This window comes from Sminthopsis crassicaudata, chromosome 4 (genome assembly GCF_048593235.1).
Source record: "Sminthopsis crassicaudata isolate SCR6 chromosome 4, ASM4859323v1, whole genome shotgun sequence".
Classification (NCBI taxonomy): domain Eukaryota; kingdom Metazoa; phylum Chordata; class Mammalia; order Dasyuromorphia; family Dasyuridae; genus Sminthopsis; species Sminthopsis crassicaudata.
The window spans coordinates 59,324,790-59,351,148 of record NC_133620.1 but is presented as its reverse complement, the minus strand read 5'-3'; the positions used below and the strand labels follow the sequence as shown (position 1 = coordinate 59,351,148).

Below are 26,359 nucleotides of genomic sequence, written 5' to 3'. Positions count from 1 at the left end.
TCAAATCAAGAGGTTTATTGTATTACTAACACATGAGAAGAAACATTACCTTATTACAAAATAACAGTATTCTTTCTTGTTAGTCAAAATAACATTTTACCTTGTATTGCAGATGAATTTAATAACTGGTTTTTAAAATTCAACTGGCTGATTTTATAAAGACAAGAAACTGGATACCCAGACTATGACTGATGAGTAAATTCTTAGAATGTTAAAACTTACAATGGACTATGGAAATCTAGTCCAAAACTTCAAAAATTTCTAGATTTGTTGAACCTTTAATGAAAAAACCATAGTAATCATAAATCACTGATCATGAAATTTCAATCACTGAAGTAGTCTGGCAGGGAGAATTATGATTTAGAATTAGGAGAGAACTTAGAAATGATGTGGTTCAACTCTCTTATTTTACAGATGAAAAAATTGAGGCCTAGGGAAGTTATGTCAAGGTTCCACAGGTAGTTAAAGTAATAGAGGTGAGATCCCAACCCAGGTCTGCTTACTTCAAATCCTTTAGGCTAATATTGGGGACTGGAAAGCCTTCTGGTGACCCCTGCTTCAATTTGTGAGACATAATTCTTGTTTTGCTTATATGTAATGTTGGCTCTGACAATTTTTTCAGTGGTTGATCCAATAGTAGACCCAAGATCAAGAGGATAGATAGTGTTGGTGAGTTTTGTGATTACAGAAAAGACAAATATGCAAGCTGAAAAACACCTATAGATAATTATTGAATAAATATTTATTGAATAACTACTATGTGCCAGGCAGAATTTAAAAAGGCAAAATCCCTACTGTAATAGGAAAAATGTACAAGTAAACAAAACTTAGAATAAATAAGTGATGTGCTAAACGAATGGGACAACTTAAATATTTTAAGAGATCAGATGATGGAAGAATCTTTCCTAGCAGGGATATAGGATTTAAAGTTGGAAGGGACCTTAAAGATTATGTAACCCAACCTTCTAGTTTTATTGAAGATGAAACCTAGTGCCCCAAAGGTTTCAAGATTTTCTCAAGGTTACTAATTAAGAAATAGCACCGTCAAGGCTTTGGTCCTGATTCTAAATTAAGTGATTTCCCCCCCTATGCCATGCTGCTTTATAGACCTTGAATCAGGTTGAATGGAATTTATTTAGACAGAAATGAATAGGGAAAGGGTTAGATGAAGGGTTTTCCAAGTAGGAAGAATGGAAAGGGCAGAGGGAAAGGACTAAGGAGTATTGGGAAGGTTTAGATTTGGAGTTAAAGGATCTATACATCAATTCTAACTTTCCCACTAATTAACCTTTTGATTATAGGCAAGTCACTTAGGCTTCCATTTCCTCAACTAGAAAATGAAGAGATTGTACTATATGATGCCTAAAGTTTCTTTCTAAGTCTACAAACTAATGAATTTTAAGGAATGTTAGAGTAAATACTGTGAAATACTAATAACAAATAGTAAAGTTGAAAAGATATGATAATAATAATGCCAGTCTTGAATAATAGATAGGATTTTAAAAAATTGTTAGGTAATAGGGAACCATTGAAGATTTTAAGCGGGGTAGTGACAGCATCAAAGCTATGTTTTAGGAACATTAATCTAGAAGTGGTTTGTAGAATGATTAGAGTGAATCTGAAGGTTGGGAAACTAGTTCAGTGATTATAATAGGTCAGTTGTAATTTGAGAGGTCTGAATTATAGTGATGGAATTTAAGAGAAAAGATAAATATAAAAGAAGCCAAGGGAGAAAACACCTGGTAGTACTAGGAAACTGACAGGATAAAGGAAGGAGGAATAAAAAAATGACTTAAGGTTTGGAGCTTAAACTCAACCTTATCTTAGGGATTTAGATACCTTAGATCCAAATTCCCCAAATTAACTTATGTATAGAGATATTTCACCTTGTTCCCAATTATGAATTTCATTTTCCCAACAAAATGACCTACTTATGTTTTTCCATATGTAAAATTCTATTTCCTGCCTTCAAACTTTTGTACCATCTTTATGCCTGGAATGCTGGTTCTCTCATCTCTATCTTTTGGCATTCCTAGATTTTTTCAGGGATCCGTCATATTGTACTTTGGGATTTCCCCAGTTATTAGTGATCTCTTCTCACCAAAACAACTGCTGTGCATTTACTTCTCTCTATATCTCCAGAATCAATACATTATATTTTCTTTGTTCAGCAGAACATAAACTCTTTTGAGACAGGAACTCTCTTCATAATGCCAGCACCTACTACAGTGTCCTGTATAGAGTGAGCATTTTTGATAAATGCTTATGGAATTGAATCTCTCCTTTCCCTGAGATTTTATTGTATTAGCAAATGATGATTATTGTGTTATTGCTTGTTACAATAGGGGTAGGTATCTGCATTAGTAGGCAGATGAGGTCCTTTGGTTAGCTTTCGGATGAGAATTAAAATAAGATGTAGATGGTGAACCTGAGAGTAGAAAATGCAGCTCTTTGTAGTTGATCCAAGAGGGAAAAGTCCAAAACAGTTGGATTATTATTGTTGTTGTTTGTTTGTTTGTTTTTAAAGCTGTCAATTGTTCCTCAGGCTCAATGGTAGGAAATATTCTTAGACTTTTTCTAAATGTTTAAGAGTCAGTGGCTGTCTAATTTTGCATTATATTAACATTTCCCCCCATAATTGGGTGTCATTAGGTTATTCATATAATTCTGAAGTGATGAAACAATTTAAAGTGTTAGAAACTCGATGTCCTGTAGACATCTGAAACTCAACATGTTCAAAACTGAACTCCTTATCTTTTCCCTCAAGCTCCCTCTTTTCTCCATCTTTCCTAATAGCGATGAGGATTTTAACATCTTCCAGTGATCCAGGCTTCCAACCTATGGGTCATCCTTGAGATCTCACTTTCTCTTATTCCCCTGTATTAATCACTTATCAAATCCTGTTTATTCTACCTTCATGTAACACCTCTTGTTACATATGTCCCATCTTCTCTTCTCGACGCTGCCAGCTCCCTGGTGCATACCCTCATTCTCTTGTACCTGGACTATTGCAATACTCTCCTAGTGGTTCTCCCTGTTTCAAGTCTCACCGTTACAGTTCATTCTCTACTCTGCTGTTAAATTCAGCTTATTAAGCTCAGGTTTGATCATGTCAATCTCTTCTTCATCCAGCCTCCTACCATTCACTTACTTCCAGTGATTCCCTGTTACCTCTAGGTGAAATGTAAAAAAATCTTTTAATTGGCTTTTGAAGCCCTTTCTAATGTGACTCCTTCCTACTTTTTACAGTCTTATTTTCCTCCCTCTCCAGGGTTCTATGATTGTGCTTCTAACCTCCTTGCTATTTCTCTCCCACACCATTACATCTCCTAACTGCATTTTTAACTAGCTGTCCCCCATGCCTGGAACTGTTTACTTCCTCACATCCATCTTTTAGCTACTTAAACTTCTTTCAAGTCCCAGCTTTCATGATCCCCCTTAATGCTAGTTCTTTCTATCTAAAATTACTTCCAGTCTATCCTGTCTATGTCTTATTTGTAGATAGCTGATTGCATGTTGTCTCCTCTATTTATGATCTTGAAAACAGTGACTTTTTTCTTTGTATACTTCTAGTGTTTAGCACAGTGCCTGGCCCTTAGGAGGCACTAAATAATTATAATAATTGACTTGAATTAATTTATCCAACAGATGGGGAGGAGGAGAAATGGTAGCCTGTGTGTCACCATTTCTTATTAGTCTGGTAGTCTAACTGATTTATCACATTCACTTTCTCATAGTGCTAGCTACGTAAGTAGAAATTCTTTCCCCCACTTCTGTGATCCTCGTCAAGTGTAGCTGAAGTGAGGATTTATAAGTAAGCAGAACAGCAACAAATAGAACAGGTGGCCCCCAGACTTTTAGCCAATATGGTATTGAGGTAGGTTCAGAATAATCAGGAATGACTCGAGTTTGTAAGGGCTTGAGTGTCCGGTCCCACTGAGTCATGATAGCCTTTCTGGCTCCATCCCATTTCCCAGGACCCATCAGACGGTACTGGTAAGATGTGCATGGACCAAAGAAAACTTCCTTTGCAAGCCTGGGATCCTTAAGGAACAAGAGCAAGATGTTGGGCTTTACTCCTGTGCATGTAGCAAGTTCATCCAGATAGGTAATATAGTCCTGTTTGTCCTGGGTGGTATCCTTAATAACACCTCTTTGAGAGAAAAGGAAAAGATACACATTATAATTCTTGTTAATTCTTCTTCCCTACTTTTATGCTTTATCACACAAGATCATTATACCTGGAATACCAAATTTATGAGTAGGCTGTCTGTGGGTGAACCACTTCATAAAGGGTTGAAACTCAGAGGTATCTACAAAAACCTGACTTTATTGCCAAGCTTTAATAAACTTTAGGTAACAAGATTAAATTCTGAAATTCATCTGTTTCCAAACTGGGTTAGCAATCAACTTCACAAGTAAAAGATGGGGAAAACATGGCTAGATAGTATTCTGTCTGAAAATGATCTGGGGGTTTGGGTAGATTAAAAGTTAGCTTGTAGTATAGCAGCCAAAAAAAAACTTAATGTGGTCTTAGAATGCATCAAAAAGGTCATTTCAAAGGTCAACTCAAAGCTTATTATATAGGTAAGACCTTTCCTGTTTTTCCAATTCCTGGTGCCTTCTCCCCCTATTATCTTGTATTTATATATTTGTTTTTCACATAATTATATACATACATACACACACATACTTATATGTACATATCTCTTTCAGATATAATTTAAGGTCCTTAAAGTCAGAGGCTGTTTCTTTTTTGTTCTTTGAATCCTCTGCTCTTACCAAAGTTCCTAGCATGTAATAGGCATTTGAATAACATTTGATGGTTCAATGATTATTCATATTTTCATCATTTAATGTAACAGCTGTAATACTGCACAGATCAACATGTTCTCTCTATGCTGTATCTGAAGGATCCTCATAAAATCCATTTATAGGTACATTTCAATATATTCAGTGCTTTGTTCCTAAAATTTTATGTGCTAATTGGCAATATTAAGATTACAACAAATTCTCCAAGTTTCGTGCAAAGATCACTGGCCCTAAGTTCAATTATTAACTTTAACACTTATTAGTTGGCTGATCAGGAATATTTACTCATGTGATTAAATGTCTGAATCTCAATTTTGTTATCTGTAAAATGGAAAAAAATTCTTTCACTGCCAGACTTATAATATGGTCTGAGGAATTCTTAGATTCCTTGAGACCCTTTCAGGAATTCTTTGAAGTCAAAAATATTTCCCCAATACTAAGACAAATTTCTAAATTAAATAGAGACACAATCCACATAAACAAAAGCTCTTGGGTAGTGCCGTCAATAATTTTTGATTATAAGGCATCTTGAGATAAAAAAAAAAAATTGAGGACCACTGCTCTAAGCAAATCCCTAAGATTATAAGTTATACAGCAGGTATTGGTTCACATTTATCAAGGAAATGTTCTCATTGGAGTTCTCAATACAAATAAAATCACAAATCTGGTCCAAATAAATTAAAAAAAATTTGCAAGTCAATTGTGATAGGGAAACAAAGAATCCAATTTTAGGTTGCTTTTAAGAGAAGTATACTGTACAGAACTAGTGAAGTTATCATGGCACTGTTCTGCTGTGGTCAAACCAAATCTGAGGTTTTTAGGGCACTAAAAAATGTTCAAATGAGGGCAAACGTTGATTAAAAGTCTTAATGCCATATCAGGTAATGAATGAGATTAAATGGTCAGGATAAAGAAGAAAAGACTTAGCAGGAATAAGAAGGATATTCCTAAGAAAAAGGAATAGGCTTATTCTACCTGACTCCCAGATTTGTGAATCAAGAGAAATAGGTGGAAAGATTGAAATTAGACTCAGTACTCTTATAATATAGAATGAGCTGCTTTAGGAGACAGTAAGCTCTTTTTCCACTGAATATCTTCAAATAAAAGTTGAATAATGACTTGTAAGGTGCTTGTGTAAGGGTATGCCACAAGGGATTCTCATTCAAGTCCTCATTGGACTACTGGCTTTTGAAATTCCATCCATCTTTGAGATTTTGCTTGATTCTATAATTCCCAAAATCATATTCCTAATCTGCAGAGTCTAGGGGAGAAATAGTAATCCCAGTACCTTTCAAAGGAATGACTTAAATACATTAGGAGAAAGGGGATGTTATCTAAATACAAAAACTCCCAGCCTTTACTTACTCTTACTGTTCTTGGATAATTCTTTTCAATCTTTAGTTTTGATTGGAACTTTTTTTTTTTTTTTCAGTTTGTGCCACATATGAGTGGGAAGAAATAAAGGGAGTTGGAAGGTGATTATTTGGTACTTCTTGCATTCCTTTGGTATTAGTTAAAAAAAAAAAAACAACATTACTTCTATGGGACATTCACCAGAATGTGGAAATGACCTTCTTATTCTGATCTCTTTATCATATTATAAGTTATTACAATTAGATTTTTATCAATAATATTATTGACTCCATTATTTTTTCAATTGTTATTTGTAGAATTTTTCTGCTACGTGATGTCTATTATGTAGTATATTGGAAATTCAAATTGGTTCAAATTCTGGCTTTGACATTTTCCATACAATCATGAACAAGTGATTTGTTGATCATTTTAAGTCTCACTTTTTTTTTTTTTTCATTTGTTAAACAGAATTAGCCATGTTTGTACCACTTATGTTAGGGGGATGTTAAGAAGTAACTAGTTTGCAAACCTTAAAGTATTATATAAGTGTAAATATAAATACAATTATTATTCTTATACCTTTTTATGAGCTGTTCCTTCTTGGTAGCTTCAGCCATCATTTTGTTTGACGGAGGTATCTTACACAGTCCTTTGTGGGGGGGAAAAGGATTTGATATCAGCTATAATGGATACTTGACTTCTTCAGTTTAGTAAAAATCAATAGCATTTATTAATTATCCATTAATAAAATGAGTATTGTTAGGTGATGGGAGAAATACATTTCTTCATCATCTAAGCTTCTTAGAATTTCTAGATTCCTTCAAAACTCAGTTTAAGTACCACCTTCTGCCTTTTGTGATTCTTTTAGCTGTCAGGGTCTCCCTCCTCCCATTGTTATTGTTTAGTCATTTTCTAAGTTGTGTCCAACTCTTTGTGATCCTATTTGAAGTTTTCTTGGAAAAGATACTAGAGTAGTTTGCTATTTCTTTCTCCAGATTAGGAAATTGGGGCAAACAGGGTTAAATGACTTGCCTAAGGTCACACAGTAAGTCTCTGAGGCCATATTTGAATTCAGGAAGATAAGTCTGACTCCAGGTTTGGTTTGCTACCTACCATATCACCTAATTATTACTTTGTATCAGGTTTGTGGCTAGTTGCATATGTACATGTTGTCTCTCTTGATACAACACGAGTTGTACTTCTTTTGTACTGCCTAGTACAGTGGCTGGTACTGAGGTTGTTGATGGATAGATTGATACACAGATTAGATACATTTTCTTCTCTTAGGGAGCTAATGATGGGGTAAAAATTATGACTTACGTGTTATTGCATAATTACAATATAAAGTGACACATAGAAATAAGTTGAAAGTGAAGTACTATGAAGAATAAAGTTGGGGAGAGGATAATTTCTGACTAGCAATATATCTGGAGTGAAGCCAGGCTTTAAAGGCTGGCTAGGACTTTGGCAAGTGAGAAGTAGTTACTTTCATTTTTAGGCTTGGTATCTTATATCTCTTCTAATGCTTGATTCAATAAATATCAAGAAAAGGTAATATCATATCAGGTAATATTATCACACCCATTTTATATATGAGAAAACAACATTGGAGACAAGAAACAATCTGCCTAAAGTCACATAACTTATAAGTAAGCTGGGTTTTAAACCCAGGTTTTAGTCTCCTAAATACAATGTTCTTTCCACTATGCTAAGCTAATAGTAAAGTCCTGGAGGAAATAGAATTTCCAATATATTTTATTCCTGTTATAAAATAAACTTGAGTCTTACTAGTAAATAATCTGAATTCTGAAATTTCAAAGATAGCTTTTTGGGGGGCCATATATTACTATTATATTAGATAGAGTACTTATTTTTTTTCAAAACATAAAGAAATTCATTTTTAAAAAGAGTTCCACAGTATTGCTAACACTTTGTTATATGTACTTTGCTTGAAAAACAAACAAACAAACCTATCTCTATAACACTGTCATGTAAAGCAGTTATCAAAAATGAGGCCCCCAACTACTGTAATACACAGAAGTGGGCCTGAACTACATTAAAATGTAATTGGGAAATATTTAACAAAATAAATAAAAATATAACAAAACGAAGATAATAATATTTGGTTTTCCATGTTAATATGTGACTTGTGGGGATGCTAATGTACAGTTTAGTGACCCTCATTTCTATTTGACTTTACATAGTATACACAGAGAATAAAGACTTAGTATAAAGTGTGTGGCACAAAAGGGGCAGAAAAGGAACATGAAAATAGTAGCTTTTGATAGAATAAAGTAGAATTGATTCATAAGCCTTTGTGTAAAGTTCCCTAATTTCTAGTTGTTGGAATCATTGCTAGAGGACTCACATTACACCTTCCTCTTCATTGCAGAACCTACATGGAGTCTTTCCCTACACACACACACACACACACACACACACACACACACACACACACACACATATATAAGATGAAAAAACAATAAAAAAATTTATCTCACCTTTGGAAAATAACCTTAAAACCATTGGTATTTCTTCCTTTTACTTTAGTAGACTAGTTCCAGAAAATTAGCATAGAATCAGTGGCAATCAATTTTAACTCTGAAGATTCATTCTCAAACCATGACTATTCTACCTTTCTTGCTTTCTCATTCATGCTAAATTCATTCTTTTTTCTCATTGTGACTTCCCAACTCTTGATTCTTCCATCTTTTTCAACTCTTTCTCTGCCATTAGGTCTTCATGAGTTCCATCCATGGCCTTTAATCCACCTATACACTGCTTTAATGATTTACAAACTGACACCCTAGAATTGCTTGTCTTATCTAACCTTCATTCATTCCTAACCTTTTCCCCCCAAAAGCCCTCATGATTTCATTTCTCTGTATCTCTTCCCAAGCTGCTGAGCCTGGAGAAAGTTAGAAGATTGAGCTTTCACTCACTTGCCTGTATCTCAACTGAGAATTTAATCTTGCTAGGCAATCATTCTATTCTTTAAAGGAATCTAGGACTAAGGGCAAGTGAACCCTTAAAAAAAACTTGCATTACTTTCTGGTGATGGCTATGTCAGGATGTTATGGTGTAATGAGCAGATGTTATTATGCAAGTATAAGTAAATGAGGCACATTTATGTCTGGCTAGTGGGACCAGTTTTTCACATGACATTTCTGAGGGTGACAAATTTGGGGAGTGATAAATGTATTTTCCCCCCCAATATAGCAGTTTTGAATATCTGTAAACTGTACAGAATGTTGAAGGCAGCTAGACTGAACTGTAGAAAGATCATCTAGTCAATAGTATGGTAAAAAGAATTGGAATCAGAAGGACTTAGAAGAGTATCGTGCCTCTGACATTTACTAGAAATGTGATTCTGGGAAGTCATTTCTGTATCTTGGGTTCCTCTTGAGAAGATTGAGAAGAGGGGATTGGACTCGATGGTCCTGAATATCTTTTCCCCTAAAATCAATGATTCTATGATCCTAGTCCAACCCTATCCTTATGTATTTAAGGGAAAAAAGTCTCAGAGAAATGATTTCTCCAAGTTATATAGTTAGTAAGTGGTATAACTGAAAGCAGAATTAAAGTACTAAGAATCCAACATTCCAAAGCCTTTCTATGAAATCAATATTTTATATTTCTTCCAGTATTTTTATGAAAGAGTATTCCTAAGAAAATAAGGTAGGGGGAAAGAGTGCTAAATATCACAATAATGAATTAAGTAAAACCTCATTGAAAAATAACATTGGAGCCCAACGTGGGGCAAGGACTTTTGTTTATCCTGAAAAGGATTTATTCTGAGCTCTTCAGAGGAGCTAGCCCAGACCTTCACAATTTGGCGCCCGAACAGGGTTGTCCAGACAACCTGAGTTCTCACCTTGTAATTCTAACAAATAACAATAGTTAGGATTTACATAATGCTTACCATGTGCCAAGCACTTTGTTGAGATGAAATATAAAAAGTTTGAATAACTGAATATTTTGATGCTTCAAAAATATTTTCATTTATGTACAATAGATGAAACTGGTCAGACCAAGTTCTTCTCTGCTTGAATTACTGCTTTCCTTTTAGGCAGGTAGGTGGTGGGAGTGGGAAAGAGTAGTGAACTTAAGGTTAGGAAAACTCGAGTTCAAGCTCTGTCTCATACATTTATTAGCTATGTGACCCTAAACAAGTGACATTCACCTTTAGTTTCCTCATCTGTACTATGGGGATAATAATAGCATCTACTTCCCAGGGTTGTTGTAAGAATCAAATGAGATAAAATATGGCTGTTATTATAAGAGTCCAGTCTAATAGAGTCCTGATCTGAGTGATTTTATCTGTCTGTTTATTCCATGGGCAACTAAGTGGTGCAATAATGTAGTGTGCTGGGGAGGAAGAGCAGAAAACTCATCTTCCTGAGCTCAAATCTGGCCTCAGACACTTACAGCTGTGTGACCTTTGGGTGTCACTTTATCCTGTTTGCCTTACTTTCCTAATCTGGAGAAGGAAAAGCACTCTCTGCCAAGAAAATTGTCAAAATAGAGTCACAATGAGTAAGACACAACTATAAAATAATTCAATTTATTCCATAATTGTATTGGAAGATGACTTGGAGACTGAGAGAACAATTTATCCTCAAGCTGGAAAAAATGCTTATCAACATAGTATTTACACTATTTAATTGTTTTTGAAAATTTTTTCTTGCCATTAGCCCTTTGTTCCTTTGATTATAAATTTTTTTTAAAATATAAGATCACAGGAAAACTTTCCTTTCTAGGAAACTTTCCAAGTAGGAAATTCCACTTAGGAATTTGGGTGATTAAAAGAATCTACTCACCTTTGAATACTCTTGTGGCCCAGCGGGCCTGGAGTTCTGTGCCTACTATAATGGAACCTTGCAAACCAACATGGCCAATGAGAGCCAGAGTTGCCTTCTCCAAGTTTGAGGGGAAGATATATTTGTATATGAAGATCTTGTTTTTACAGAATTTTTCCATAGGTTCTTCAAGGAAAGGAAGAGAGTATGTGTATCCTGTAGCAAAGAACACAACATCGATGTTCTCCTCCACAGTCCCATCTTCAAAGATGGCAGATGTTTCTGTAAACTCCTTCACATTGATTTTCATGGTGACAGAACCACATAGGATATAGCTGGGCAATTCATCATTTGCAATTCTCTTTTGTTGTCGCCTATATTGTAGAGAAAAGGCAAGTGCTTTAATTCTTTGTATACACAAATAGGTATCCAGTCATATTCAACTAACAAACTGGTTAATTTAGTGAATAATAGCCACACATTGTTTTGAATGAATTAATTTGATAGCTCCATATAGGCAAAACTTTGGCCACTGTCCTGAGTAATTTTGTTTTCCTACTGCTAATAGAAAACATTTTTTGGGAAAAATTGATTTCTGACTTATTAAATAACAGCAGTTAACCTATTCTTTTGATATGAATGACTAAGAGACTATATACATATATACAAGCTTTTTTTTTTTTCTTAGCCCTCAAAGATGTAATTTTGGAGACTTTAACTCAGTCATATTAACTCAGGTACAGAAAGCTAGGACATTGAAAGATATAGTATTTGTGGCTAAAAAATATCATGTTACAGACAGAAAGTATATATTTTTTGAATTGAAATTAAAGTATAAATCCCACTCTTGATAATATGCTTTTTCAGGCTCCCAATAATTATTGCTTTAACATGAAATTGGTCTAAACTCAATTACTACATATTTTATATATCCTAATGGTATAAATAAAATAAACACTTGCATTTGGACCATTCTTCTTCCCTCTCTTCCATTATGAATGCAGAGATATGTGTTTCCACCAATTTTTTTTTTTTTTGGTTCAAGTATATGATAAATGTGATATTTAAGAAATCCCATTATTACTGCAAGAACATTCTGCCATTGTCAGTATGTACTTTAAAATTAGATGTATATTAAAATATGCTTATCTATTATTTTTGTTATAACATCCTACCTCCGGTTTTTCAAACAAATTGGAGGCAAGATGATGCATATACATACATACATACATACATATATATATGAAAGGCCAATGAATTTGGAGAGAACTTTATCTTGAGTCTTGGTCCCATAAGTTGTAATCTTTGCCAAGTCATTTCATCTCCCTGGGTCACATTTGTCTCAAATAAAATAATGGGGTTGCCCAGAGAGTCTATAAAGTCCTTTCCAGCTGTAAATACAAGATGTTCCATATATCTTGGGGCAGTTGTGAGTTATAATGAACCAAGACTTTTGGGACATCTTGCATATGACTATAGAAATCCATTGAGATATGACTATCTTTATTCATTGATCCTTTCTATATAATGCACATAGGATGCCTTCAAATAAATGTCAATTTCTTGATGTTATATCTTGTGTTATATATGCAAATTTCCCTCTGAGAGAATCAGTAGTTTTCAGTTTCCCAAATTAGTACTTTAATCTCTTCCAAAATTAAATTCAACTAGATGAGGTCTATCTTAAATCTTTAACACTACTGTCAAAGTGGCAGAATTGAACTTGAATAGAAACATAAATTATGAAAACATTGAATGTGAGCACAAATTTTGGCTCCTTCATACAAAAAAATTAAGAAATTAGATGACTTCTTTTCATAAACTAGATTTTCATTAAATAAAAAATAAAGTACCCCTTTGGATTACTCAATCCATAATTCTTATGGTTAAACCATTTACTCATGCGCTTCTTCCCCATCCAGTTCATGATGGTTGAAGGTAGGGAACGTGCAACCAGATGAAGAAATCTTGTTGTTTGAATCATATGAGTGGGGTAGCCATCATCAGAAAGACGGCTATCGACCCAGGCACCACTTCTAGTACTGAGAAACACCTAAAAGGTAAGGCAGGATGGATAAATGTGTCATTTAATGATTTTTGTACTTTTCCCCACTGATGTGATAAGTTTCCTTCAGTGCTTTCCAGTTTTCTTAATGGTGCTGAAGCAGATACTTATCTGCTGAGAACATGTTTGAAGGACTTCTGCAGAGATAAATAAGTGGGCATCTGGACTCATGTCCATCATGACTCGACTGGATTTGTGTGATTGTTGATATAGACTCTCCCGCTCCCAATGCTACAGAATACCATTAGATTAATACCTTTACTTCCTGTGTTATTCTTGTCCATATCCTCCCACAAATCTCATCTATATCATTAATCCAATGCTTAAGGGTCTTCCCTTAATTCTGTTCATACTGTGGGAATCTAGTGAAAGATTATACAATGGATATCAATGGAATTGGTACTTCAATCACTACTTTATAAATAATCTTGATCTATCTAACATTTTTCTATAAAAATGGGTCAGCTCAGGCATTGCATAAATTTTTTTATTGTTACATAGAAGTTTTTATTTGATTAGCAAAACAATACTAGTATATATAGCAGAGATTACTATCACTTTTTTTTTTCTTCTGGAAAGCAAAAATGGCCTAGAGGTAAATTGATTTGGTCAATGTCAGACACCTAAAACATAAGCAATTGGGTCCAGATTTATAGGATTTTAGAATTTAATCTGGAAAACACCTTTGAGGCCATAGATTCTAGCTCCTTAATTTTACAATTGAGGAAATTGAGGCACAATTAGGTTAAGTGCTTTATCCAAGAACACACAGATAAGTGCCTGTAATAGGATTTGAACACATCAATTCTTGACACCATCTAATACACTGAATAAGTACATCACTTAGTCACATCTCTGAATCCAGTGATTTTTAGACTACAATATGCAGTTAAATTCAGATCACAATGATCGACTCATAATGCCTTACATTGTATAAAATTGACCTGAGCTTATGTTGCTTAAATTTTTTTTTATTGGTATCTATTATTTTATGTCACACACATTTCTCAATGTATCCTGCTCTCCAACTCTAAACAATGCTGTATAACAAAAAAAATTTAAAAGAGGGAGGGAAAGTTTAGAAAAACTTACCAACACATTTAAAAAAAATTGACATTATAAGCCAATGTTCCCCATCTATTTCTCCCCATTTCTACAAAGAAGCAGGAGAAGGGATCTTTTCATATATTTTCTTTAGGACCCAAATTTGGTCATTATTTCATAGTATTCCATTTTTATTTTGCTTTTGGAAAGCTTAATTCCTTTTATCTGTGACATAATACTTCTAGGAATATAGCATAATATAGTAATAAGTACAAAAAGAGAATAATGTGATCTATTCCAGAACTATTTCTCTTTGAATTCCATTGAACTATATTGAGAAAAGTGACATAATATGAGTAATAATAGCAACAACAATAAGACATTTATTTAAGGATTTTAATTTTGCATCTGTTCTCATTTGAACTTCATAATATCTCTGTGACATAAGTACTGCAGGAATTACACTCTTTATAGAATATCTATACAGTGGAAACAAGATGATTTTTGGAGGAAGACTCTTTGGCTGAGAACATCAGTTACATAGTCCCTTACTGAAATTGGTTGGGTTGTGATTAAAAGACCATGTTAATGAAGCAAAGGTCATGATTTTATTATTTTTATGGTTCTTTATCTTTAGTTTGTTCTAAGTGAACTGCAATAGTTCACTTTCTTAATCCCAGTCTGCAGTTCTACAAATACTTGCCAACAGGTCTAGAGGGTTCGAAAAATATATGTATATATTATCAAATCAAGGCTTATTGCTGAATATAAATTCCTGACACACATACATTAGTAATATCATTAAAAATAAATATATGTATAAATATATGTGTATATTTTTGTGTATGTGTATTCATGTATAGATACACACACATACACACACACACACATATATATATAATACATGCACACATATCTACATACATATATACATTCTATTGGGGCATCTCGAAGGTACAGTGGACAGAACACTGAATTAGAACAAGGAAAACCTGAGCTCAAATTCAGCTTTAGACACTAGCTGTGTAATTACGGAAAAGTCATAACTACTTTTTGCCTCAGTTCTTCAATGTAATATGGGAAAACACTAGAGATAAAAATGGCAAAAAAAACTCCAGTATCTTTGCCAAGAAAATCCCATGGACAAATTCATGGCATCACAAAGAGTCAGACATAACTGAACAAGAATAACAACAACATATTCTATTGCTGCCTATAATTTATATATAATGGAAAGGATCTATAATAATATAATTCTGACCTATCACTTGACATTATTATTTATCTTCCTTGGGCAACATGAGTGGATAACTAATAGGCATGACTAAGTTGACTCTTTCCTAGAAGATACACAGACATGACTTACTTGCATCTATATTTGAATATTCATCTTCATATTCCATGGATTAGATGTCTCAGTAGCCTAAAGGTAATAAATACTTTCAACATTTTTCCTGGATAAGATTAGGAAGAGAAGGTTCACTTAACTGGAAATCACCAAGTGCTTTGCATCAGTGAAATGTTTGTAGCCTGACAATGAAGGCATTACCTCTTGATCAGTGGGGCTTTTTTATTGCTTAGAAAGGGCTGGGAATGCCTACCATAGCTATTCAAAGCTTTTATGTTCACTGTGATTTATGCAATGCAATAATGACCAGATGAAGTAGCAAGATGGTGCAATGGGTAGAGTGCAAGCCTGGAGTCAGAAATACCTGAGTTAAAATCTATCTTCAGACACTTATTAGTTATGTGACCCTGGGCAATTCACTTAACTTTGTCTGAGTTTCCTCAACTGTAAAATGAGCTGGGGAAGGAAATGGCAAACCATTTTAGTATCTTTGCCAAGAAAACTCCCAAAAAGAATTACAGAGTCAGACATGATTGAAATGACTTCTTAACTACCACCTCCACCACCACCACCACCACCACCACCACCAGTTATATAAAAATGGCCCTTGTAACAATAAAAGATATTGCCTTGGCTGCACCTACTTTTTCTGCCACACGACTGAGTTCCACTGCAATATCGCCGCCAGTATTCCCAAGACCAATCACAATGATCCGTTTACCCTGAAAACTTTCTGGACTCCTGTATTCTTGACTGTGTAGGATCTGTCCTTGAAACTTGTTGATTCCTGTAAGAAAATCAGAGGATGTGGTTTAGCTAAGGCAGGATTCAGTGTTTGGGTAGGTGGCCCAAAAGGTAGAGACAAACTAAGGTGCAGATGCAGGATTGCTGATTTCACTAAATGGTTAATGGAGAAAGTACTATATCTGAAGCCTGACATCCCTCATCAGACTCTGACTTCTGGAAGAGAAGAAACTAAAAAAAAAAAAAAAAGGAAGGATATATGCCCAGGCTTGGAAGGTAATTTCCAAAATTTTTTCTAAATTCATGTTTTGAATACTCTGACTACTGTCTCTTAGAATCCTCAACTCTATTCAAGGTTCAGCTCAAGTACCACTAGAGTGACTTTTCCTTATTCCTCAGTTAATATTCCCCAATTCAAATTATTTTCTCTTTTTAAAACTTAATATGTACTCATCTAAGTATGACAAAGGTGTTCACGGGCATGAACTAGCCCACACTTTGTTTAAGCCTCTGTTGTACATGATATTCCATCCTTTAGAATGTATGTTCCTTGAAAGGCAAGATCTAGTTTCATTTCTTATCTATTTCTTTGCATTGAACATAATTCCTAGTACATAGTAGGTGTTTTAAAAATTCTTGGAAGAGAAATTAATTTTGAGCAGTTAGAATACCATTTAAATATATTTATAGTTCCTCTAAGTGAATACTTTAAAGGGCTAATGATGCTTTAATTGTTAACCATTGGCAAGTTTTTTTAAAGAAATCTTTTATGTACAGTTTTATAGTTCCTATGTATGATATCATTTATGCATATAATTGGCTTTACACAATAGACATATTCCTGAAAATCAGCTAAAAATAAATCTAATTTAAATTCATATGCCTTCTAGAATTCTTTTCAAAGGAATACTATTGTGAATTATTTTATAATATCAATAATTGAAGAGGGCTGCTCAGGTTGTAGTAGTTTCCCTCTTCTCTAAATTGGAGGCCTTTAAGCAAAGGTCAGATGCCTTCTTTTGTTGGGATTTTATCATAGAGGATTTTTATTTGGGTTTGGATTGAATTAAATGATCTCTTAGGTACCTTTCAACTCTGAGATTTTGAGATTTTGTGATAATCTCAGCTCAAATTTGTTTTTATTCAAGAGTGGAATTTTTAAAAATTGCATATGTTCTACTGGGTTAGTGTGAAGCATGTTTCTTGCATGATTATTTAATTTGTATACTTATCTGTATGGATCTTTTCTATCGACATTCTTTTAGAAGAAATCTAAAACCTATAAAAGCTTGGGAATCCCTGGGATTATATGATACCCAACATGTTAATGATGGATATGTTAATATGTCCAAAATAGAATTCATTATCTTTTCTACAACCCACCAAAAACCTAAAACCTAACACCAAAATGCAAACAAATCATAATCCTTCTCTTATATTCTCTATTTATTGTAGAATTTACCATCATCCTTCAGTCCACCTAGGTTTGAACATTGGAGTTGTTCTTCACTCCTTACTTTTCCTCACTCACCATATCCAATCAGTTGCTAAACCTTACTGATTCTTCCTTCCCAACATCTCTCACATTCATCCCCTTCTGTATTCACACAGCCTTTGCTCTAGTTTAGGCTTTATTATACATTACTATTATACCAGCCCTCTCCATTCTCTTATCTGTTAACCTTCCATGTGGCTCACAAACTTCATTCTAAAATAAAGATTTGACTATGTGACTCCAATTTAAAAAATCTTCAATGGTTCCCTATATTCTCTAGGATGAGATACAAATGTCTTGGCCTGGTATTTAAAATCCACTACAATATGATTTCTACCTACCAGGTTTATTCCATTTTAGGCTCATTCATACACTCTCCTAGTTTAATCTCTAGCATTTTTCACAGTATAGCTCAGGTTCTACTTACTATTTGATGTCTTCCCTGATTCTCTCAATTATTAGTATTTTTGGCCTCCTGAAACTATTTTATATTTACTACCCCAAGTATATATGATATCTTCCCTTAGTAGAATATAAGTTTGGCTTTATGCTTTTTTAAAAAATCTTTTATTCCTGGTGCCCAGCACAGTGCTTTGCACATAATCAATACTTTATACATTTTTATTGAATTGAATATCTTTTAGCAAAATATAATATACTTTGAAGACAGGGATTATTTCATATTTATCTTTGAATCCTGGGTGTCTAATTTGACATATTGGTGTTGTGCTCTGTTGTCTCAAGAATTTCGATCATTCTCTGGGAGCAGGATTTCTTGGGGAGCTTCTGGGGAGGCAACCTTGGCTTTAGTTCTAATTCAGTAATCCCAGAATTCAATCCTAAATGTGAATCTTCTGGAAGTCCATGAGCAGGCTTTTTCTTTCGACTTGTGAATCTGCTCTTGTCCAAGTGTCCCCAGTTAGCACCACATAGAATCTGGAATCCCCCTCCTTCCTGAATCCTGGCTCCTTATATCCTCCCAGAGAATGGGCTTGTAAGTACTCCACAGGCTTGTGGGAACTCCTTACAACCAATGAGCTAGCTCTTTTAAAGATGTTAACTGCTTTAAAGATGTAAACTCCTTTCACAAATCTAAAGTTGTAAACTCCTTTTAAAGGTGTGAACTAAAGGTGTAAATTCTGAGCTAGAGAATTGTTAAATACCGACTTAGCACCTAGCAAGGATCCTAACATATTAGTATATAAGGAGAAGCACTTAATAAATGTTAAACTTTGCTGACCAGCTGACTCACCAGGAAAGGACTCCAAAGGTAATCGGGGATTCAGGTAATGTCCTGTGCAGATCATTACTGCATCAAAGATAGCTGTGTCTTGCTTTCCTTCTGTCTCTGTCACCACGGTCCATTGGCCAGTAACAGCAAAGTCTTGGTGCTTGGTTATGCTGCTTACAGTGGTCTGAAAGGAAGCACAGAGACCTCTCTCCAGGGAATCCAGGGCTAGACACTTTATATAATGGAATCAATTCAAAAGAAGTCTCCAAATACTCAAAACTTAAAAAGAAAGGTTAAAAAATTGTTGTAATTAGCATTAAAAAAGTAACCTTTAAGGGCCTATCCAGCTTTTAAAAAAAATTTGTTATTTATTGGGAAAAAAATCATATAGATGTATGTGTATATATGTATATGTATGCATGAATGGATGGGTATGTGCATTTTGTGTGTGTGTGTGTGTGTGTGTGTGTGTGTGTCTGTGTGTGTGTAAAAGAAAAAAGTCTCCAAACATTAGATCTGCAACTTTTTAGTCACAGTGGACAGACTATTATTGAAAATTCCATCCAGACAAATAGGACTTGGGAGAGCAACAATGGAATTGACCTAGAGTATCTCACATATCAGGGTATGTAGGAGAAAATGTTTCTCTAGGCAGAATTTGTTGTTTTATATTGAGGTCCTCAACCACTTAACGATCTCCTTTGAACACTATACTGAATATTTTATCAGATAAGGTTACATATTCAGATTTCCTTGACTTTTTCTTTGTTACAAATAAATACTAGTTGAATGAATGAAGGTTATATTGGGTAGAATACACTGGGGAACTGACTCCAAAAGGCATCAAAAATGTAAAAAAAAATTAATTTTAGGAAAAAATATAGCTTCCTTTCTGCTAATTTGCATAGATGGAGCAGTTGATGACTTGGTTGATATATACAATTTGTTCAGTTTGCTAGATTATGGCAATTCTGGTTAGCTTATCTACATGCTAGTACTTATTCCAAATGAGAGTTTGAATGGAACTCCCAGGAGAGGAGAGAACTTTCCCTCCCTCTTAGGAGAGATCTTTTCAATCCCTTCAACTTAATCATCTATTTCCTTGTTCTGAATATGCATCTTCTCTATGGAAAGATCTGAAAATCAACCACCCCAAAAGAGAAAAAACAAAACAAAACAAACAAACTAAGAGGTAGAAGACAAATTGGAACATGTCCTAATTTTGACTAAACTACCACCAGGGTAAAAGGAGAGGATTAAGAGATTTGGAGGAAGATTAAGAATAATGAAAGCAAGAAATTATATCTGAAATTTTGGGAGTCAACCTTTTTTTTTTTTTTTTTTTTGGTTAGTTATTTGCTTGAGGGAGAGGCATTGGATCTATGATTTTTTTAGTTTAAGGACTTTCCCGGTAAAGAAATTCTCTCTACCAATTCAATTTAACACTTTCTCTGCATCTAGGAGTTATAAAGAGTCATCTAAAACAACCAAATTCCAATCGAAATAGAGCTTTGCAGGCCACATGTTGACTTAGAAAACTAAAGTTTACATTATTAATATTTTGCGTATTTTTATTTACTTGGTAAAAATTTTTCAATTACTTAAACTGGTTATTGAAGGCAGAAAAGAATATTGCTGCCCATTCATGCCTGGTTCCTTTTTGCCACCTTTGGCCAACACCAGAGCCAGTGTATGTTAAAAGAGGACTCGAATTCCACCCTTCCTGGCTTTGAGGACAATTCTCTGTCCACTATGCCATGCTTTCTCTTTGAGTGCAGTTACCTATAAATATTAGCTATTATTATTATTAAATACATTCATTTTCTTCATCCACAGTGTTCATTTTCTTCCTAGCTGACAAAGATGCTATTTATTCTCATTTTCTTAGGTATCTCACCTTGAAATGAATATATCTGAGAAGGTCAAAGTGTTCAGCATAAGAATGAAGATACTCCATCACCATAGTATGCTTCATGTAGTTGGGGAAATTTTCCGGAAAGGGGAAGTCACTATAACATGACATTTCCTTGGTGATATTGGTCACTACAGATTTGTAGACTTTGGTCATCCCATGTCCAATCGTTTCCTGTGGGAAAGGGAAAAGCAAAGGTGTTCAAAACTTTTTATCCAACAGTATCACCAACACTGAGGTTAAAAAAAAAAAAAAAAGATCCAATGTATCCCCAGAACATTCATAGCAGTGCTTCTAGTGTCATCAAAGAATTAGAAACTAAGTGGGTGTCTTTGATTAGGGAATGGCTGGATAAACTATAGTATATGAATGTAATGGAATATTATTGCCTAGTAAAAATATTTTTTTAAATGAACAATTTAGACACATAGAAGGAATTATATGAACGGATGCATAATGAAGTAAACAGAACTAGAGTAACAATAGACACAATGATATAATAATGTAAATTAAAACAATATTAAAAGTAAACTGAACTCAGGCTAATTATAATAGTCCATCTTCCACCTGATGAATAGTTAAAGAAGTGAGCTGCCTTCAACCCCACATTGAACTGGTGTTACATAGTTAAAAGGTCGTATACTTTGTGAAAAAAATTAATTAAATTGATTGTTTTTTCTTAAATGTTTTTTCTTTGTCACAAATTAAAGGGTTCAGTTTCAGGTTGGAATCAGTAGGAAGGTATGATAATGATAGTATTGTTTTAAGAAAACATTGATAAAATTTATTAACAAAATAAGACAGGCTACAGAAATATGAGAGGAAAAAGTGATAGGGAGCATAAAAGTCAGTCTTTTTTCAAGTATATATATGAATATTTAGGTAATTTTCTACTGGGGGTTTCCACTGAGGCCAGTGAGCTCAGCACTTTCAATCTTAGGGAAACTCTTTTGATGATGTCTGAGGGCTTAGCTATAAGATATTCCCTTTTAAACAATAAGGAAAATGATTATACTCACAGTAAACTTCCACAGTCCCCCAATGTCATCACTTCTCTCAAAGCAGGTGGGCTCTAAACCTTCTTCCAAACAACTTTTGATGGAGGCCAGGCCGCTCACACCAGCTCCAATTATTGCGACTTGCTTGACCATGGTCTCCTGCATCAGAAAAAGATGAATTAGTTTTTTATAAGGCCCCAGGGCCAGAAAGAAGCCTTTGACATAGAACAAATGAGTTTCATGAAGTTTTAAGTATACCCCCTTTTATTTTTTGCATGACTCATTACCTCTCTAACCTTGAAAATGTTATTCAAGCATTCAGAGTCTTAGTTTCTTCATCAGGAAATGAGAATAACATATAACTCCCACCTCACAGAACTATCTATGAAAAAATGTGTCTACTGTACCTCATTTCATTCATTTAATTGTGATGTAAATATATATAATTTGTTAACCTTAAAATCAGTTACATTAAAAAGAACTATTAATATAAATCATTACTTGTGGCAGATCCAAGCCCAGGACCTAGATCTCTGAACTCTGAATCTAGTAGGTTTTTTCCTCCATTTCCCCCATTCTCCTCCCAATACATAATGATCATAATTACTTAATTGACTTTGGAAATTTGCCATTTTATTTTTCTAAACCAGTTTTTGTTGTTGTTGTTGTTGTTGTTTAGACCTTATAGGTGAATAATATACCATACTGGAACTTAGTGACTGTCATGTTTAACTTGGTTTAAAGCCCTTGAGATATTAGGGAGTCTATAATTCTGTCCTTAATCCTATTAAGATATCTTGATTTGTATCTTCCTCTCTGAGTTATCAGAATTCCTGTGTAGTAGGGATAGAAAGAATTTGTGAAGTCCTGTCTAGATCTAGAAATAAAATCCAAAGATACAACGATGCTCTTTGGGATAGGTTGAATGGAGTAAATGGAGATTTTAGCATGCTTCAGAGTCCTCAGAATATCTAAGCCTGGCCAAGACTCAGGGCAAAGCTGAGGTTTGAACGTTTCCCTGATCTTCTAGTCTAAATATGATTTTGATATTCCATTCCTCAGAAGTCTGAGACTCTATCTTTCTTAACCTTGCCCTTATTTGTTTGACTCAACACTGTTATCAGACAGCCTCACATAAATTGTATTCTGTTCTAAAGGTCTGGGATAGGTCCTCAAAAGTCCCTGGTAGCCTCTCCAGGTCAGGAATACTAGTAGACTTTGGCTGTAGCAGTCTCATACCAGGGGTAAATATCCTCAACAAAATAAATTTTTAGTAAAAATTGAAACTCAGGCAGAGTTTCAAGTCGCCATATCTTGACCACGAGATTGGTCTCAGATAAAAATGTTAAAGGAAGTTTAGAAAGAGTTAGCTAATATGTGATTGAGTAAATGCCCAATTAATTGCCTCCTTTTAGTGCTTCCTTGCTCCAGGATTCAGAAGAGGAGAGGGTGTGAACATCATTTTATCACTTACTGATTTTCTTAAGGGTGATATGAGCAACAAAATCTGGAAAATTGTACCTTTTTTTGTCTTCAATTAATTGAACAATAGAGAGGAAGGTAGATGATACATTATGCACAGCACATTTTTAAACAGGGTTAGTTTTTATAAAAGATAGGTACACAGGGTTCTGAGCTGGAAGCAGGGCTTGGCTCAAAACTGAGGTTCAAATAGTTGCTAGAGGTCATAGTAAGTAACAGTCTGGACAGACAGACAGAAACACACACACAGAGGGATAGGGAAAGAGAGAGGGACTGAATCTTGGTTTCTTTGATAATTGAGAACTCCTGTGTAGGGAAACTAAGCAAGTTGTCACTTTCTCTCTAGTTTAAGTCTTTAAGAACAGCCTAGCATCAAATACTTAAACATCTTAATACTTCTGTGCAGGGAAGCACAGAATTTGTTTCAGAAGTAGGGCTTGAATTCAAGGATCCTGGACTAGCTGTCTAGCTACTGTGTCAGTCTTTCTGCCCATCTGCCTAACAGTCTCTTTTCATTCATCTAGAGCAGAAATGGAGAATCTCACAGACTGTCTACTGCAATTTTTCTTTACCATTTCTCAAACTACTTTCCAAATAAAATGCAGAGACCCAAGTAATTTAAGCTACTTGCTCAAGTTCACAGAGGGAGTGTCAGAAACAGGAACTCCTCTCATAGTTCTGCCTTTTTGTAATATTTCACTGATCCCCATTTTCAACCAGCCACTCCTTTCCAACAGAGAATTATATTGCCATCTTGGCTTCTCTTGCTTCCATTTTTATTCTTCTCATTTGTTCTGTCTATACCCTTAAGTGGAATTGACCCCTGTGCTGGCCCCTCCTTCCTAGATCCTACTTGCACACACAATAAAACAAAGCAGATAAGAAACCTAATGAAATAATACCGAATTTTTTTTTTTTTTAACCCATCGCTAAGAAAACTTACCAAGAACTTACCTTCTTGTTATACTGTATTCGGTGTTCTGTATTCTGCTTGTGTATTATTTCTGATTTCTTTAAATTCAAAGACTAAAAAGTCAGATTAAAATCAAAACTTCCAAAGCCAAGCACATATTGCTAATTGACAGAAGAAAAAAAAAAAGAAGAAGAAATGTAATGAAGACTCTTGTCAAAGTGCTTTTTGGTCAACCTGGTTTAAAATCAGAATATCAACATGCACCAGGGGCAGCAGCCTCCACAAAAGAAAGGGTGTCTTCTTCAGTTGTTCAGGGAACCAGCTTTAAAACTTCCTAAACCACTTGGAGGGTAAGTGACGACTTAGAAGTCAGTGATATGATTGGATAATGAGGGAAAGCCCTCCCCTTTTCTCTTTTTCCAACCTTCTTTATCTTCAGTTTCCGAGAAACTGGAGTCTCTATGGAGTTGCATGTGGCCACTAGATGGAGCAGGATTCCTTTAAGAAGGGCTGTTTAGTGTTATAGACAGCACTTTGCTCTCAAGCTCAGGTCAGAAAAAACCTGGAGGAAACACCTATTCCAACACCCTCTTTTTTATAGATGAGAAACTGAAACTGCCTTGTCCAGTCCAAGTAAGAACTTCATGAAAATATTAAGTGGCAGGGCAAGTCACAGGTATTGTGACTCCCAATTGACAGTCCTTTGACAGAAATAAGAAAGAGAATAATCAATCAACTACCATTCCTTAATCACCCGCTATGTGACAGTCCTGTCAGGAAGAGAAAGACAAAAATCCAACTGTTCCTGATCTCAAGGAGCATACACTCACTTGGAGGAAGGAAAATATGCACATGTAAACAAATATGCCACTTAGATAAACTAAATATAGGAAAAATCCCTACCATAAGTTTGCTCATATTGGAATATTAGAATCAGAGGCTAATAACCACTTAAATGAATTTAGAGTTTTTTGGATTTATAATGCTCCATTGGCGGGTTTTCTCCTACTAGCCTCCAACATTCAAAAGAATAGTAGGCACATTTCCTCAGAAAAATTGAATTCAATGTTTAAATTTTGAGGGAGAATTTCCTGATGATTTCTGGCTCAAGCAAAGGCCTAAGATCACTAGATTAAACAAACCTTACTGTCCCACCTCTAAAAAGCACAAAGATACTTTACCACATTAATGTCCCAAAGTCTGAAGGATAAGTTATACCTTATTAACTCAGATATTTAAACTTGGAGTTTTTGAGGTCAATATAATTTGTTCTCTCCATTTTTTTTTTAAGATGAGACAGCTCAATCTCTGAGAAAAGTTATAACTTCCCTAAGATCATATGGTTAGCCTGTGACAGAGAGGACACTGTAAGCCAGTTCTTAGTTCTCAGAGATCTTTCCAATTCTTGCTGAAATTAGTAACTAAGCAAACAGGTTGACCTTTGTACATGTTTCAATTACTATTTGAAAAATGGACATTGTACTTGCTTCTTGGGAAAAACAGAGCAAAGATTTTTCAAATACTTGAAACAGGACCATTAGTATAAATAGTATAAATCTATATTTATACTATATTGAGAGGTTGTATAGGGAGGAAAATTTCTTGGCTGTGCCTACAGAATGGAAATTTGTTCATTAAGTTGCACAAGGTAACTTTTTTGCCTGGTAAAACAAATTGTTGAATGAGAATTCATCAAACATATCTCGATTTAATCAAGTAAAATATTTTTAAATCTCTCTCCCTCATCTTTCCCTATATAATAGGGTGGTATTGTATAGTAGATAGTTAATGTTTTATTTTTTTTTTATTTTTTTTTATTATATATATATATATTTTATAATATTATCCCTTGTATTCATTTTTCCAAATTACCCCCCCTCCCTCTATTCCCTCCCCCCGACGACAGGCAATACCATACATTTTACATGTGTTACAATATAGTCTAGGTACAATACATGTGTGCGAATATCATTTTCTTGTTGCACAATAAACATTAGAATCCGAAGGTACATGCAACCTGGGCAGACAGATATTAGTGCTAACAATTTTCATTCCCCTCCCAGTGTTTCTTCTCTGGGTGCAGCTACCTCTGTCCATCATTGATGAACTGGAAGTGAGTTGGATCTTCTTTATGTTGAAGATTTCCACTTCCATCAGAATACA

The 26,359-nt window shown here is 34.6% G+C and overlaps 1 protein-coding gene across 2 annotated transcripts; it reads right to left on the bottom strand.

Moving 5' to 3' along the window:
* FMO4 (flavin containing dimethylaniline monoxygenase 4) lies at positions 1 to 24,533 on the bottom strand. 2 transcript variants are annotated; one of them, XM_074308333.1, is made up of 9 exons: positions 24,238 to 24,533; positions 21,823 to 21,960; positions 20,789 to 20,977; positions 18,913 to 19,075; positions 16,066 to 16,208; positions 12,818 to 13,017; positions 10,986 to 11,338; positions 6,745 to 6,814; positions 1 to 4,153 (listed from the first exon to the last, which is right to left on the bottom strand). In XM_074308333.1, the coding sequence occupies exons 2-9, from the start codon at positions 21,952 to 21,954 to the stop codon at positions 3,724 to 3,726; spliced, it is 1,680 nt and encodes a 559-aa protein (XP_074164434.1). In that variant the 5' UTR covers positions 21,955 to 21,960; positions 24,238 to 24,533; the 3' UTR covers positions 1 to 3,723. The 2 variants fall into 2 exon arrangements, with proteins under 2 accessions (XP_074164434.1, XP_074164433.1); XM_074308332.1 differs by lacking the exon at positions 24,238 to 24,533 and having other exon boundaries at positions 21,823 to 21,966.
* Between the last annotated feature and the right edge of the window lie 1,826 nt (positions 24,534 to 26,359).